The 14,890-nt window shown below is 42.4% G+C and overlaps 1 protein-coding gene across 1 annotated transcript in view; it reads left to right on the top strand.

Annotated features, from left to right (window-relative positions):
• Nucleotides 1-14,890, top strand: part of plxna4 (plexin A4) — a 205,782-nt gene that overhangs the window by 158,391 nt on the left and 32,501 nt on the right. The window contains exons 10-19 of the mRNA XM_031858799.1: nt 1,896-2,096; nt 2,905-3,001; nt 4,540-4,730; nt 8,070-8,221; nt 9,408-9,531; nt 10,860-10,996; nt 11,569-11,736; nt 12,053-12,146; nt 13,953-14,192; nt 14,397-14,543. Of these exons, the coding sequence (XP_031714659.1) occupies nt 1,896-2,096; nt 2,905-3,001; nt 4,540-4,730; nt 8,070-8,221; nt 9,408-9,531; nt 10,860-10,996; nt 11,569-11,736; nt 12,053-12,146; nt 13,953-14,192; nt 14,397-14,543 (1,551 nt within the window). The remainder of the gene's footprint in view (nt 1-1,895; nt 2,097-2,904; nt 3,002-4,539; nt 4,731-8,069; nt 8,222-9,407; nt 9,532-10,859; nt 10,997-11,568; nt 11,737-12,052; nt 12,147-13,952; nt 14,193-14,396; nt 14,544-14,890) is intronic.

Genomic DNA, 14,890 nt, shown 5'->3' with positions numbered 1-14,890 from the left:
TCTCTCTGTGTGCGTGTGTGTGTGTGTGTGTGTGTGTGTGTGTGTGTGTGTGTGTGCACATACGCCACTATCAGTGTAGATCTGTGTCTTCAAGATTCAGCTTAAGTCATACTCCAGTGATTCCCATGCCTTCATTTCAACAAACTAGATCAAATTTATTGTCCCTATTGTTCATGTGTATTAACTGGAAGAGATGTGATTAAAAATGGATTGCATCTCTCTTTGCTCTCCCACTCATTTTCATACTCCAAATACGACCCTTCGTTCTCAGGAAAATGAGATTTGGAAGAGCAAACACACATGCGCCACCTCTTCCTTCCACCACTGAACTCACTCGCCCTGTTTGTCATTTATCTATAATAACTTTGTGAATAGTGTCACAGAGCGTTCCCCTCTCTCTCGCCACTCAGCCATCCAGTCAGTCATTCAGCCTAACTCAATCAAGTGGCTTTTAATGAACTTCAAACAAGTGTTATCACCCAGTTCAACGTGCGCTATGCTTCACTCCCCCCCAGCTCCATCCATGCGGGGGCTCACCTTATCTGCTCTCTTTCTTTTCACCCTCTTTCCCTCTGCCTCTTTGACATGCTAACGCTCCTCCTGTCGCATATGCTTAGTATTTTTTTTGCCTCTTTCAGTCACTCCATACTTTTGTTGTTCCTCTCTGTCATTTTGCCGATTTTGCTCTCTCTCTCCCTCTCTCTCTCTCTCTCTCTCTCTATCCAACGCTCCTCAGCGTTAACATGAAACAGTTCAGAGAGGTACTGTTCTCTATTTCCTATCTTTACCCTCCTTTACCTCCCTCCTCACCTTTTATTTCTGCTTGTCAGTCACTTTACTGTCCTTGCCACTGCTTTTCACTTGTTCCCTCTCTCCTCCACTGATCGTCTTTCCTTTGCTCTTCTCTGTCCATCTCTTCCCCTCTTCTGTTTTCCTCCTCTTTCCTCGCCTCGTCATCTTTCATGCAAGTCATAGGTGCTCTATATAGAACCAGCTACTCACACCTGAATTGATTGGCTCTTAATTTTAGACCTCCAATTGCTAAGCGACTCATCTCCTCCTCTCTCTGTCATTCATTCTTTCCAAAATACTGCACGGCCAGAAATCAACCTGTGTCTGTTTCAACGTGTCCCTAATGCTCCCGTGCTGTAGATAATGACGGTGGAGTACCTGTTGAGCTCAGCTGGCCCTTAACTCACAGTGAATGTGATCAGGTCCGAGGACGGTCTAACCCAGAGACTTAGCCCACCAGGAACCAACACAAATAAAAGCACTAAAACAAGCAGAAAGCAGTGCATGCTGAAGAGGCTATTTCATTCAATTAAATGAATGCTGCTGAAATGCTGGATGGTCTGCTACATGATGAAAGTGTTGATTGCTCTGTGACGATACAGTAGACTTTATGTCAGTTACGTTGTAGGAATATTCCTGGTGCAATTAACAACCATCCTCAGTGTCCCCAAATAGATAGATAACAATAAATAAACAACCAATGTAAACTGTTCTTTACTGTATTATCATTAACAATGTAATAAAGCAGTGCTCAAACAAAAAAAAAAGGTGACGGTAATTTTAGTTTAGCTTCCATTTTTGTTTTGAATTATGTTTGGTCCTTTACATATGAAATATGGCACACGAAAGGCCAGATTTACATTTGTGACTGGAACTCTTGCTAACATTTATCTTTCTTCCATTCAAATCCATTAAAGAGAGTTGTGTACTTCACTGTGTGCCTCAGGTGACAGGCAAACTGCACTTCTAATATCACTCAGATGCAAAATTACATTGCAGGGTCTCCTCGCGTAACATTAATCTAAATGCAATTATCCATTAAACCTGATAAACAGACCCATAGTAACACACTATCCCTCCCTTTCTCGTTGTCTCTCTTACAGGGGTGTCCCCAGTTGCTGCCTGCAGATAGGATCCTGGTGCCGGTCAATGTGGTGAAGCCCATCACACTACGGGCGAAGAACCTCCCCCAGCCCCAGTCTGGACAGAGGGGGTATGAGTGTCTGCTGACCATCCAGGGAAGCGAGCACAGAGTTCCTGCCCTGCGTTTCAACAGCTCCTCAGTGCAGTGCCAAAATACATCGGTGAGAATGAGTGTGTGCATGCGTGTGTATTTTACTTGCAGCTTCTCTGGGATATCGTTATTGAGCACCGCACACCAACACAATCTCTATAAAAACGCCCCATTTACGCCCCAAGTTTTCCCGTAACAGTGACCATAATATCTTTTCAATCTCTAGCACACACATACAGCCACGCGCACGCGCACGTTTTTCCTCTTTCGGCTAGACTGTGTGTAGATAAGACAAGAGCCTAACTTTCTCTCTCCTGTACAGCGTTCCCTGCGATCATGCTCCATTCACTGACTGAATAATGCATTGACAGCAATGAAAGGCTAGGATGGAAAGGGGCTTTATACTGGATTTGATGCTAATCGTCTGTTGATACAATAACATCTCATCTTCCTGTCTATCTTCATCACTGTGTGTGTGTGTGTGTGTGTGTGTGTAGAGATGTCTGCGGGATTTGTGTGTTTAATCACAGTACAAACCAAATATTGTACTTTGATTGAGCAGTTCAGGAAGGAAACTGTAATTTAGTGGGAAATTATGATTCGAGCACCAACCCTCCATGCTGCGGAGTGTTACTGAATCAAATGAAAAATAATCCCGTCTTTGAAAGCTCTCTGGTGTGTATATTGTGTCTGGGAATTCAGTGCGTCTACAGCTACCTGTTGATGATGCATTTTACATTCAAAGGAGTATTGTTACAACAGAGCCTTTTGGACTTGGAGATGACAGACAGTTTAAAGTAGCTCAACAGCTTCTTTCTCTCTCTCATATTCTCTTCCCCGTCTCTTTATCTTTCCCGCTCTGGTTTCCATGGTGATAGTATTTCTATGATGGGATGGAGATGAGCAGTCTACCCGTGGAGCTGACCGTCATCTGGAACGGAGATTTCAGCATTGACAACCCCGCCCACAACAAAGGTGAGCGGGCACAGAGGCACGAGTATGCACACGCTCTCACACACCATATCAGTTTTTTTCAGAGCTTTCGCACACATTCAGTTGACATAGTCTCTTATAAACTCTCATTTAAACACACACACACATAGACACAAACACACAGTAAAGCTGCTGCTTTCTCATTGTTGCCCTTGGAGCTGGTCTCCATGGCAACAGGCGGGCGGTGTGCTGAGGTTCAGCATCCATCCCCTGATGTTGCCATGTAGAGTGGTTAACTTTAACACATCCCCTCTTTACACTTTCCCTCCCGTCTCTCTCCATTGGTCTGTATGTCTGTCCTGCACTTCACTGTCAGACTGTAGTCTGTTGTCAGCTGTTTCTGTTATTTGCTCTGTCAGAACCTCTCTGAGAGTTGGGCAGTATTTTCCATCCATCATTTTTCTCATCTCGGTAACGTAATGTGCTTTCCTGTGGCATACATTTCAGAAGAGCCGTAATGGAAAAAAAAACATGTAGCTGAACAAAAAAATGGAAATAAATAACAAATAAATATAAGTAAGCAAAGGCTAGATTTACAGAGATAAAACAGGTAACGTATGATATGTATTGCTGCCTGTAATTTCCAGCTCTTCATCTACTCTCAGTATGTGGAATGACAGCTCAGTGCTGAATTTGTAAGCTTTCAGCATTCTGCTGCTTAGCTTGATTCAGTTTGGCCACTGGCGACCCACCGCACTGAGTGATCCATGCTGGGGCAGGAAAACGGCAGCATGCTGGGGGTTGTAGTTCTCTGATGGGAAAACAACTCATTTTATCCCAAGGCAGTAGAGTCAGGCATTCGAAACATATTGTTAAAATATGGATGAAATGCCAACATGACACTGTGCTGTAAGGCAAAGTTTGTCAGGTATTTGTGTTTTATGATTGTGTGTATGTGTCTGAGTCAAATACGTTGTACCAAACATATCCTTGAGCATAAGTGTGAAATTAAAGAAGCAACAAAAGTTAGAGGGAGATGCTAGAACTAAAGAGTCCTTGTTTACCACCCTCCCACCTCTGTATGCCTGTAGAGAAAGCTGCTCCTAGGTCATCATTTGATGGACAGATCACACATGCATCTAATGGCAATTAAAAAGAAAAATGGCTGGCCCGTTGCCATGGAGATAATATGTTAAATGCGCGGTGAATGAGCAGAGGCGAGAAGCAGCAGTGTCGGGAACTCAGAGACAGAGAGAGGGATGATGATGATAGATGGAGAAATAATGAGACAAAGATATCAACGAATGACGCTCTCAAAATGTTCAGTTTTGTTGTTTGCATATTCAAACAGCCAGCCGCAGACAGACATTGAGATATTTGGGTAAACAACCCACATTTTAGTTAATGTGTATTTTGAACTGTTGAGGTGCCCATTATTTTAGAGGCTTTTGCGCAAAATAAATTTGCATGCATTTGCTGTCCTGTAATCATTTCTACAAAGGTTGTTCACATGAGTTATCCACTCTTTCTGCCTCTGTCGTTATACCCCCCCTTATCTCTCTTTCCTCCCTCTCTTTTAGTCCATCTGTACAAGTGCGACGCCCAGCGTGGAAGCTGTGGTTTGTGTCTGAAGGCAGACCCACTGTTTGGATGTGTTTGGTGCAAAGGAGAGAACCGCTGCACACTCAAACAGCACTGCCCCCACCCCGAGAACCAGTGGCTGGAGCACAACGGCATCAACAGCAAGTGCACCCACCCGAGGATCACACAGGTGGGACACACACTGATTGCATTACTGTCCACATATGTCCATGCAGTAAGTCCGTACTTTACACATAAGCATCTCCACAAGCCAAGCAATGCCTATATTAATGCCTTTTAACTTATAGACCACACACACAAACACACACAGAAATAATTACAGTCCATTAATAGGACTTACATTATTTACATTCATTGTAGTAAGAGCCAAGGTTAGATGTGTCCTAAGAAGAAGACCATAGTTGGTCCCTCCGCATCACTTCCTGCTGCTCCTACATGTGAACATACAACACTGGGAATGTCCATGTAAGATCTTGAAAGAGACGAATCATCCTCATTCTTGCTAGTTATCAATCAACTCTGCACAGATGCTCACGCAAACCCCCACGTAACCCAGTCTGCTCCTGACAACCACAGACACCGTGTGAGGCAAATGGACTTGACCTGTGAAAGACATATAAGAGGGGCAATAGCAGAAGGGTGAAGGGTCAGCGAGATGAAGGATAAGAGGATGCAAAGGAAAGATGGATGGAAAGATGCCCAGATGAAGGCAGGGGAGGATGGATTGGGTTAACATGAAAGAGAAGTGGTGACGGATGGGTAGACTGAGACAGAATAGAGTCATGTGAATCATGCTGAAGGGGTGGAAGAATACCCCTACAGCCTCCCCATATCCCCATGATGGATATAAAGGTCCTCGCTGCGTCATTTTCCTTAGAACGAGCGTAAAGAGCAGATGGTGACTGACTAGATATGAAGGGATGAAGCAAAGCGTGGATAAAAAAAGACAGAGGGAGTGATGGGTGTGGACAAAGAGAGGGGGTGAGGGATACAGGTTTGGAAGGTTAATCCTTTCTCAGCTGTCCGCTCTCCTCTCTCTACATCATCCTACATAGACCGGCATACAGATAAGTGGCTGACCTTGGTGAAGATTCACTGAAAGCGGCACCGTAGACCCCATTGTTTCTCGTAATCTTGAATCTCCACGGATAATGTTAACCCGATGGGTTTCAGCAGAATTCTCTCTTTTTTTTCTAAATAAAGACGGATAGTCAGAAACTGAAAAAAATAGTCTGAAATCTTTGGACACTGAAGACATAGACATCTCCAAAACAGGAGACTTTACTACCTTTTCATCTACTCGTACCCAAAACATTGTGATCATTTTATCTAGGCAAAATCAAATCATCTCTTGAAGAAGGTGACCAGAAGATGGTAATACATATGTTGGGCTTATTAAAGAAGTCTGGATTAGTAAAGAGCATCCTCCCCGGCACTGTTTGTCTTCACCTCGAGCACTGGATTCATTTCTAGAGATAGGCCCTGTATTTCTCCTTGCATCCCCGAGGCTGCAGCCGGGACATATTGCAGCCTTCTCACGTCCCCCATAAAAACCGTCAGTGGGTGAGGAGTGAGGACTGTTCCAAGACGACCAGGGCTCTAATGCATTCTAATACGCTTCATTATAATGACGACTCCCATCAACAATATGAGAGGGAGAGACTGGGATAGAAAGATGGAAAGAGAAAGGGAGAGAGCACGAGAAGTGATTAAGTGCTTGCCTCTGCCCAACCGTCAATTATCTTGTCAAAGTCACAAATCTAATCAACGCCTCATTGCGTCTCTCCCTCTCTTCCATTCTTTTGCTTCTTCCTTCTCCTTTACTATTTCTCTTTAACTCTTTGTCCCTCTCCATCCTCCATATTTGCTAATAAACTGAGAGCTACGATGCATTGTTAGCAATCTTTTTAATTGCATGTATTGTAGCCCTGTTCCCCGCTGGCTCTTTTTTTCATTAAGATATCAGCAGGGAGCCTTATTAATCAGAGACTCTGAAGCATACTAAAACGATATCTCCCACACGGCAGCCACACGACTTGTGTTGTGCATGACCTGGCTTGAGCTGGCCTCTGTCATTCGATTGGCTAGTTCCTTTCAAGCCCAGCTAGGGGAGTGTGTATCAGTTCACTTCTTCGAGAAATAAACAAATTAAAATAGTTTGATGCTCATGTGGTTGTAACGTAAAGATTATCACACCACAACAAGCAAGAGCTTCCAGCCGTAAGATAAAGCCACACACACACAAACACTCACTCGGCACCCTACCTGTGAAACGCCGCAGGGGGTCACGCTGCCAACTGCAAACCAAGCAGAGAAACAATCTCGGCCCCAGTGAAAATCCTTGGGATCACTCTTTTTCAGGGGGGGTATGGTGACACAGCACCATTAAAGCTGGGGCCCTTTTTGCAGCATGCAGGACTTCTACTTGACAGAGACGGATAGAAACAGACTATTATCTGTCCGTCTCTAACATCCATCCATCTGGGCCGGCCTGATACACACTCGCTGGCCAAAAAAGTAATTGTGTGAGTAAAAGCGTTGATGGATGTCAGAACCGCCTCATCAACAATGAGAGATGTTGCTGATAAATCAAAGGACACTGATTACTACAAATATGTCACCCAATGCCAAGTTTTAAGTTAATCTTATATAATATATTGTCATGGTTTTCAGTGAATACAGGATTGAGCAATGACAATCCCTTGACCCCGAGTCTTGACCCCTTAGCTGTCACTGGAGCTGTTATTTTCTTTCTGCAGCCGTCTTTTTACTGGCAAACCACTAATATTCTTTATCTCACACCATTTGGGAAGTTAGCATTTTGGCTTGAATATTATTAAAAGGGTTCATTATCAGATGCTAGTTAACATTCATGTTCATTCATATTAACATTAACAGCTATCATTTCTTCTTCGTCGCTATTAGAAGAAGCTCTTCATGACATGAATATACTGTGCACTGCCATGGATCTCCTAATTGTTTGACACACTAATTTCAGATATGTTGCAAATCAAGTTGGAATTTAAAATAGTTCTGTGTACGGTATGGACAAGGGGTTGGGAGACATATTGCAGCTAATGGAGATATCAAATGGAGACAGATTATGTTAATACCTTTAATTAAATAGCTTTCTTATGTTTGCCATGTCATTTTGAGTCTAGGAAGTGTATGACACAACGCAGTATTGATGTCATTTGCCATGTCTAAAAGCAATTACGTCAATTTTCTTTGAAATTTTCTGGTTAATTTTGCCGACATCAAATGCATTTTAGTTTTTGATTATAGAAAAGAAACTCTTTGGATAGATTTGACATAATAGACATCAAGAGACAAAGAGAGGGAAATTTATATTAAACCTTTACTTTTATTACATTTACTCGTAGGGTTTTTAATTTAATTGCACTTTATTTTGTCAGCAGAATGCCTTGTTCAACAAACCAAAGCTTGTTGTTTAGGAAAACAAACAAAACATCTCCAAAATCATTAATCCAGATTTGACTTTCCACAGATCACACCTCTGAGGGGTCCCAGGGAGGGCGGCACACTCGTGACTATTCGTGGCGAGAACCTGGGACTGGAGTTCAGAGAGATTGAGGATAACGTGAAGGTGGCCGAAGTGGATTGCACCCCCATACGTGAGGGCTACATACCTGCTGAACAGTAAGTCACATTTTATATTGATGACTGAATATAGAACATTGACAGCACAAACAGCAAATCCTCACTTCGTCTCAATTTGCATTACACATTTGAGGCAGCAGCCAGATGAAAACAGCAATTAATAGCAAATATACTGAGCTTTGTTTTACAGTAATTCACTATTTTTTCAACTAAAATGTACATAATCTCTATGAATAAAAACATCTCCAGCTGCACTGGAACCACGGTGAGAAGTCAAACTATATTTTGGAACCGCAACAAAGCTAAATCCTGAATTCAGTCTAGTATTTGTGTTCTCCCTTCACTTGCCATATTCCCGTTGAAAGCACTTTGACCACAGCTGAGCACGCCATGCCCTAAAGGGAAAGAGACACTTGAGTCACACACCGATATTGCAACACTATGTTACCTGTGTTACCCATAATCAGTCAGCCTGACCAACCGATCAGTGAGAGTACACACCTCAGGGTGTTTGTGGGCATGTGTGTGTAAAGCAGCACGAAAGAAGGTGTGAGTAAAAGAGAGAGAGAGACAAAGACTATGACATGCCAGGTAAACTAATGTCAAATTAGCTTAATCCCTAGACCACAAGAAATTAGAGTTTGATGTAAATTCAAGTCACAGTGGCAATAATTCAAGTAATTCATATTAGCACATCCACGCACATAAGCACACACGTTCCCATAATCATTAAAAAAAAGTTCAGGAGGTTACATTTTAGTTGACTTTTGAGTTTAATCCAGAGCTTTGGTTCCTTACAGGGGCCGTCTGTCAAATTATTTTAAACTAGTTTAAAGTTGGCTTATCACCAGAGCCAGGGCTTCTTCTGCTCAGAAAGTAAGTTGTGTGCCAGCACTTTCTAAGCAAATGCTGACCCAGCAGAAGAGGTAGCTGTATTTGAGGTCGTATGTAAAACGATAGAGACTTTTCCCTTTTTCTCCCACAAGTTGGCACTGTGCGGAAGGTGAAGTCGCTGCCAAATAATGCATTATTTTATTTTGGTTTTAACAGGTTTAGGTCCATTCTTTTTAAATAATCTGCTCAGCATTTGCTGACAAGGTGAACTGCTGCATTTCTATTGGCTTTTATGTGCATGGCATATACATTTGGGTGTGTCTGCACATGCATTTCCATATGTTTTGTTTTTTCTTACGTATTCCACAACTGTGCTACTGTGTGTTGACAGGATTGTGTGTGAGATGGGTAAAGCAGAGAAGAGCCAGTATACTGGGAATGTGCAGGTCTGTGTCGGGGTTGGAGAGTGCAGTTCAGAATTCATGGCAAAGTCCTCCAAGTACTACTACTTTGTGGTGAGTCTACGCTTTCAATATTTGATCATTTTCTATTATCACGAACATTTTGATTCATTGTATACAGTATTTATCTTCCATGAGCAAGAAGGCACACATGCTGCATATGTCACACTCTGCATGTTGGCACCTTGCTGGTTGTTGATCTGTGTTCTCACCTACTGTGTTAATACTGTGCGTACATGTTTTGGCTATGATCCGACGTGGTGTGGTTCTGACTGAGATTCTCCCCCTCTGCATATCTCACGCGTGTATCACTGGTGAGACATAACTGGCAGTCGGTCACTAATGAGTGCAGAATGAGAAAGAAACACTTATGGTTATAAATACATTCATTCCATGAACACATAAAAACACACGCATAACACACTTTCTGTGTTCTTTCAAAAACCCACTCTGCACGCAATTTATCAGCATTTCTCGCACACATGGAAATAAATTAGCAGTAGTTGCCATTATGTACTCATTTTATGGAGTTTTATCAGTTTTACTGCCATCCATTAATGGGCGCTGGCTGAGATTTATCTCTCAACGGGGGCCCTCTGTACAGGATTATATGATGTTAGGTCTAGATGTCACACCACGGAGCAGGCTGGAGATGAGATTATAAGAAGGCCAAATGAACTGGAGGAGGTTTTACTCTATGCCCAGCTTCGAGTGGAATACATCAGTTGCTGCTACGTCAAAGCTTTCCACCACAGTATAGTGTATGTAAGTGGGATTAATGAGTGCAGGTATACACTAACACTCAAAGGCATATTTAGCTGAGAATGCTCAGTAGATTCTTCTCTGGAGCCTGCAGCTCATTAACACGTTGACTAATCATACAATTCACTCATTTGTGTCTCATCCTCTAATTTAAGAAATGCTTTGCTTATTAGTGAGTTAGAAAGGCTGTTTATTTTTAAGAAGGCGTTATGACTGGGCTAATAATAAAGACTTTGCATAGTATATTGTTTCATTACATTTTACAGGACTCTTTATTTTGACATGAGTTAAACATTTAGTTTTATTCCCAGGATGTTTATCGGTTGTATTTACATAAATGAAAACAAATTAAGAATGCAAACCTTTCACATCGAAAAAACTTTACAGACTCCCTCATATTTTCTGCCTCTCTTATTTATTACCTGCCCACTGAGGATTCCTATCATTTTGCCCAATACATTAAATACTGCAGGACTCCGGTTTACCTTCACTCTACTCCTTTAACCTGTATTTATTAGTTTTTGAGCACTAGAATTTCACTGTTGCGCATGCATGCTTTATCCACCTTGATTTCACCCTCTGTTTGACTTGTGACCTTACAACCCCTGCCCCTTCTCCAGATCCCAAGGATTATCAACCTCAAGCCCAGTCGAGGGCCAGTCTCTGGGGGAACCATTGTCAACATCACCGGCAGCCACCTTGACGCTGGGAGCAACGTGTCAATCATGTTTAAAGACCAGCCATGCACTTATCTGAGGTTAGTGGGGAGCAAGCCAGAGCTGATTCTGCCAATCACACTTAAACAGTCAATTAAAATCTCAGTCAAAGCCCATGTTAGTCAAACTGCAGGGAGTAAACCCCTCTGACAGTTCTCATCTTTGCAAGATCATTTTTTCCCCAACATAAATTGACACAATAATGAAATGTCCTTGGAGGAAAAAAAATGGTGGTGATCAAGGAATGCTGTGTAGTTTCTTTAATCATGAGGCTTCCATCTGTTATTTAGCGATGGTGGATCTTTTGCTTAGTAGATTTTTTTTTTGAATGAGGTTTGAGAAAAGACATATTGTAATCCACCACCTAACACTGATCAATGCACAATTCCATGCTCAGTCAATAAACTAATAATCTATCCATGTCCACTTAAGCAACCATTCAACCATCTTTAATTTAAAATTGATATTGGTTTTTGAATGATTTAGTAGTCTGCACCGGCAGTGATAAACAGCTAGAGAGATGACTCCTGAGTTTTTATATTTTTGGATAAAATTCTATTGGTAGTCTATGACGGACTAATAACCAGTTTTCATCATCCTGTCATCACTTTAGGAGGGGTGGCCAGTGGCTCACTTGCCGCACCCATGCTTCCCCGAATGGCTACGGAAACGTGTCAGTGTCCGTGAGCATAGACAAGGCTCATCTCCAGAAAGACCTGCGGTTTGAGTATGTGGAAGATCCTACCATCACCAAGCTAGAGCCTGAGTGGAGCATCTACAGGTATGGTACAAGGGCATGTTTCAGTCACTTAACTTTTATGACAAGAGCTTGCATGTTACTCACTGCTCATTTATATTGATGGATGCTATGGATCCTGTAGATATCCCAGCAAAGCAGGCGCTTCTGATAAATACAGACAAAAATGAACAGCAGCAAATTATCCAGTTAAAATAAAATTATAACCATCTACAACATCATAATTTTGCAACCGCAAGCTAATGTTTCAGCATCAATATCTCTCCCAGTGAGCAATATATATCACTGTCAAAACACTCCGAGCTATCCTTTAAACCTTGTTTTTTTATCTCTCCCTTAGTGGACATACCCCAGTAACAGTGACAGGAACAAACCTGGACATCATTCAGACCCCACTCATCAGAGCCAAATACAACAACCATGAGACACTCAATGTAAGTGATTGCGAACACAAACAATGTGGATGATTGAAGAAGAGGCCTTGTGCTTCATCTTGGTGAAGAAAAATCAATCCAAGGTCATATACCTGAAGGAGATTACAGTCGGTGAAATAACTTTACCACCACCAGTGTTTCTAAGTCGCTAACCTCCCTTGTCATCTAGGCGTCTCAGAGGAAGAGGGCCATAGTAAGATTCAGAGTCATTTTCTAAATGCTTCAGTGCCACTTTGAGGTAAGGGGGTCACGGAAAACAACAGCTTGCCATTGAATTAATAGAGGGTGATGTAATTCCTCTCCACGCCTTTGTAACAATAGGGAAGTTTTGACATCGAACTAAAAACCACAGAGATCGGCCCTTATGAAATTCTTCTATTCACCCTTTTACCCAGGGGAGGATAGATAAAGCCATACAAGGGTCTCTGTGATCTGATTGAAAGAAGAGGGAGTAACAAAAGGCGGTAATGCTATCTTCATGGTCCGTTTGAGCATGAGCTTGCACCACGTTTAACATCTGTTCTCACATATGTCTGCACTGGGCATTGTGTCTCAAGCCACCGTGCAGGCAGCTTGCACTTTGAACAAACATGAATTAGATGTGCCGAAATGTGTTGCTCACTCTCACTTTCTTACACAGCTCAGTTTTGCACTGAATGTGAGGAAAACCAACAGAAACATTTAAGCAACATTTGTGCACGGAGGAGTCTTCTTTTTACCTTGCTGCAGCAGTGCAGGATGCATGTTAAAGATGTCCCGAAGACCTTCCAGGATTAGTCAAGTTTGATGTTGAAGGAGCCAATTGGAGTGACAGGCAGTAGTTTGAGTGGCTGCATGGCAGAGGTTACTGTGGAAATGTCTGTGAATGAGACCTGTGCTGGTGGTTGATTTGTCAATGCCCTGACAGACAAAGAGGAATGGAGATGTTAAAGGGATATTGAAGGGCATGACAATGACGGATCGGACAGTCTGTTATTGTGTACAAGGAATAAAGAGGAAGAATTCAAATCGCACCGCACGTCAAATGAAAGACCAGGGCAAAGACGAAGAACAGCAATACAAGAGTGAGATAAGACGCTGAAACATGTGAGATGCACTATAATTGAGCAGGAAAGTGGTTTCGAGAAAGATGAGTTACAGAATATGAATGTGTCAACGAGAGACGAAAAGATCACAGAGGAGAATAACTGGATAGGGTGTGAAGAAGTGATGAGTGTGTGGAGGTGTCTTTCTGGAGGGTAATGAATAAAGGGTAAGACCTAGTTATCACTCCTGAATCTTCACACATCAAAGCCAGATCGTGGTGAGACTGCGCTCGCTTTCTAACTGCTACTCATTTGATGGCTTTCTCTGAGGAAAATACTTCAACAGGTTCTTCTTTGTGCTTTTTGAAATGGAGGCGCTTCCAGTTTGCATTGAGTCTCCAGTTGCCTTCGTGAAATGTAAACCTGTGAAGTAAAATATTCCCGCTAACTGCTGATTAGATGTCTTGCCATATAAATAAGTAGGTGCACCTTCAAGTGCTAGTTTGCCAGAGCTTTAGTTGCAAAGAGGCATGAGTGGGGTAATAGGGAACTTCATGCCTGATGCATAATCGCTCACCGTATCCTAAGTAAGATAGAAAGCACCACAACACCTCCCAAATTCCACACAGTAAATGACAAGGAGTATACTTTTCTGCATGTTTTTTTTAATTCTCTTGTCAAGTTTTCTCTGCTTCCACAAAGCACTTATTTCTTTTGCAGAAGATATGTTCATCCATAAATATAACTCCTCCCTTCTCTCTTTCTCTCTGTCCTGTGCCAGTTGTGCCAGGTGCTGAGCCCGACAACCATGCTGTGCCAGGCCCCAGAGCTGCCCATCAGTCTGGCCAGGCAGCAAGAGGTGCCTGAGAGGCCAAATGAGTTTGGCTTTAAACTGGACGATGTGCAGGCTCTGATGGCACTCAACAACACCAACTTCATCTATTACCCCAATCCTGAGTTTGAACCACTCAGTGTGTCTGGAGTGCTGGAGCTTAAACCTGGATCCCCTATTATACTAAAGGTACGGGGATAGGTAGTACACACAATTACTCACAAGCAGTATTTATTGATTGTAAGTTTATGACTTTTAGTTACCTATAACATGTTTTTATGTCATATTGTAGGATGATTAGTATATATATATACAGTATATGTTATTTAACTAACTCTCTGACCCCTCCCCTTTAACAAAACATTTAATCATGCATGAATATTTTTCCTGCAGGGGCGAAACTTCCTTCCACCAACCAATAATGGAAATGGAAAGCTGAACTACACAGTTTTTATTGGCGAGAAGCCGTGCATGTTAACAGTGTCAGAGACCCAGCTGCTCTGCGAGTCACCCAACCTGACGGGGCGACACAAGGTCCTGGTGAGTGATACAGCACATGCTCACAAAGACAAGAGAAAAAGAGACACAGACACACATGACAGATAGGGAGGCTATGGTGGAGAAGGCAGACAGACCTACAAATTGATAGACAGTTTGACAGACGGACGGAAATTCTTCGTGTTGCTTTCTATCCATCTTCTTGTCCACTTCGAGACAGACTACAGCTCTAATCAAATCAGCTGTGTGGCTCCTGTTACTGCCCACAAGCAGACAAAAGACAAACAAATAAGCCTTCAATAAGAAGGATTAGGGCCTCGGCAAACTCAATAAGGATTCCATTTGTGGTTTTAAGAGGAACCACTTTAAACAAAGCGCTTCCTGATGTT

This window comes from Anarrhichthys ocellatus, unplaced genomic scaffold (genome assembly GCF_004355925.1).
Source record: "Anarrhichthys ocellatus isolate YVR2014 unplaced genomic scaffold, GSC_Weel_1.0 scaffold21, whole genome shotgun sequence".
Classification (NCBI taxonomy): Eukaryota; Metazoa; Chordata; class Actinopteri; order Perciformes; family Anarhichadidae; genus Anarrhichthys; species Anarrhichthys ocellatus.
Note: the sequence above shows the minus strand (reverse complement) of the source record. Positions and strands in the feature narration are given on the sequence as shown.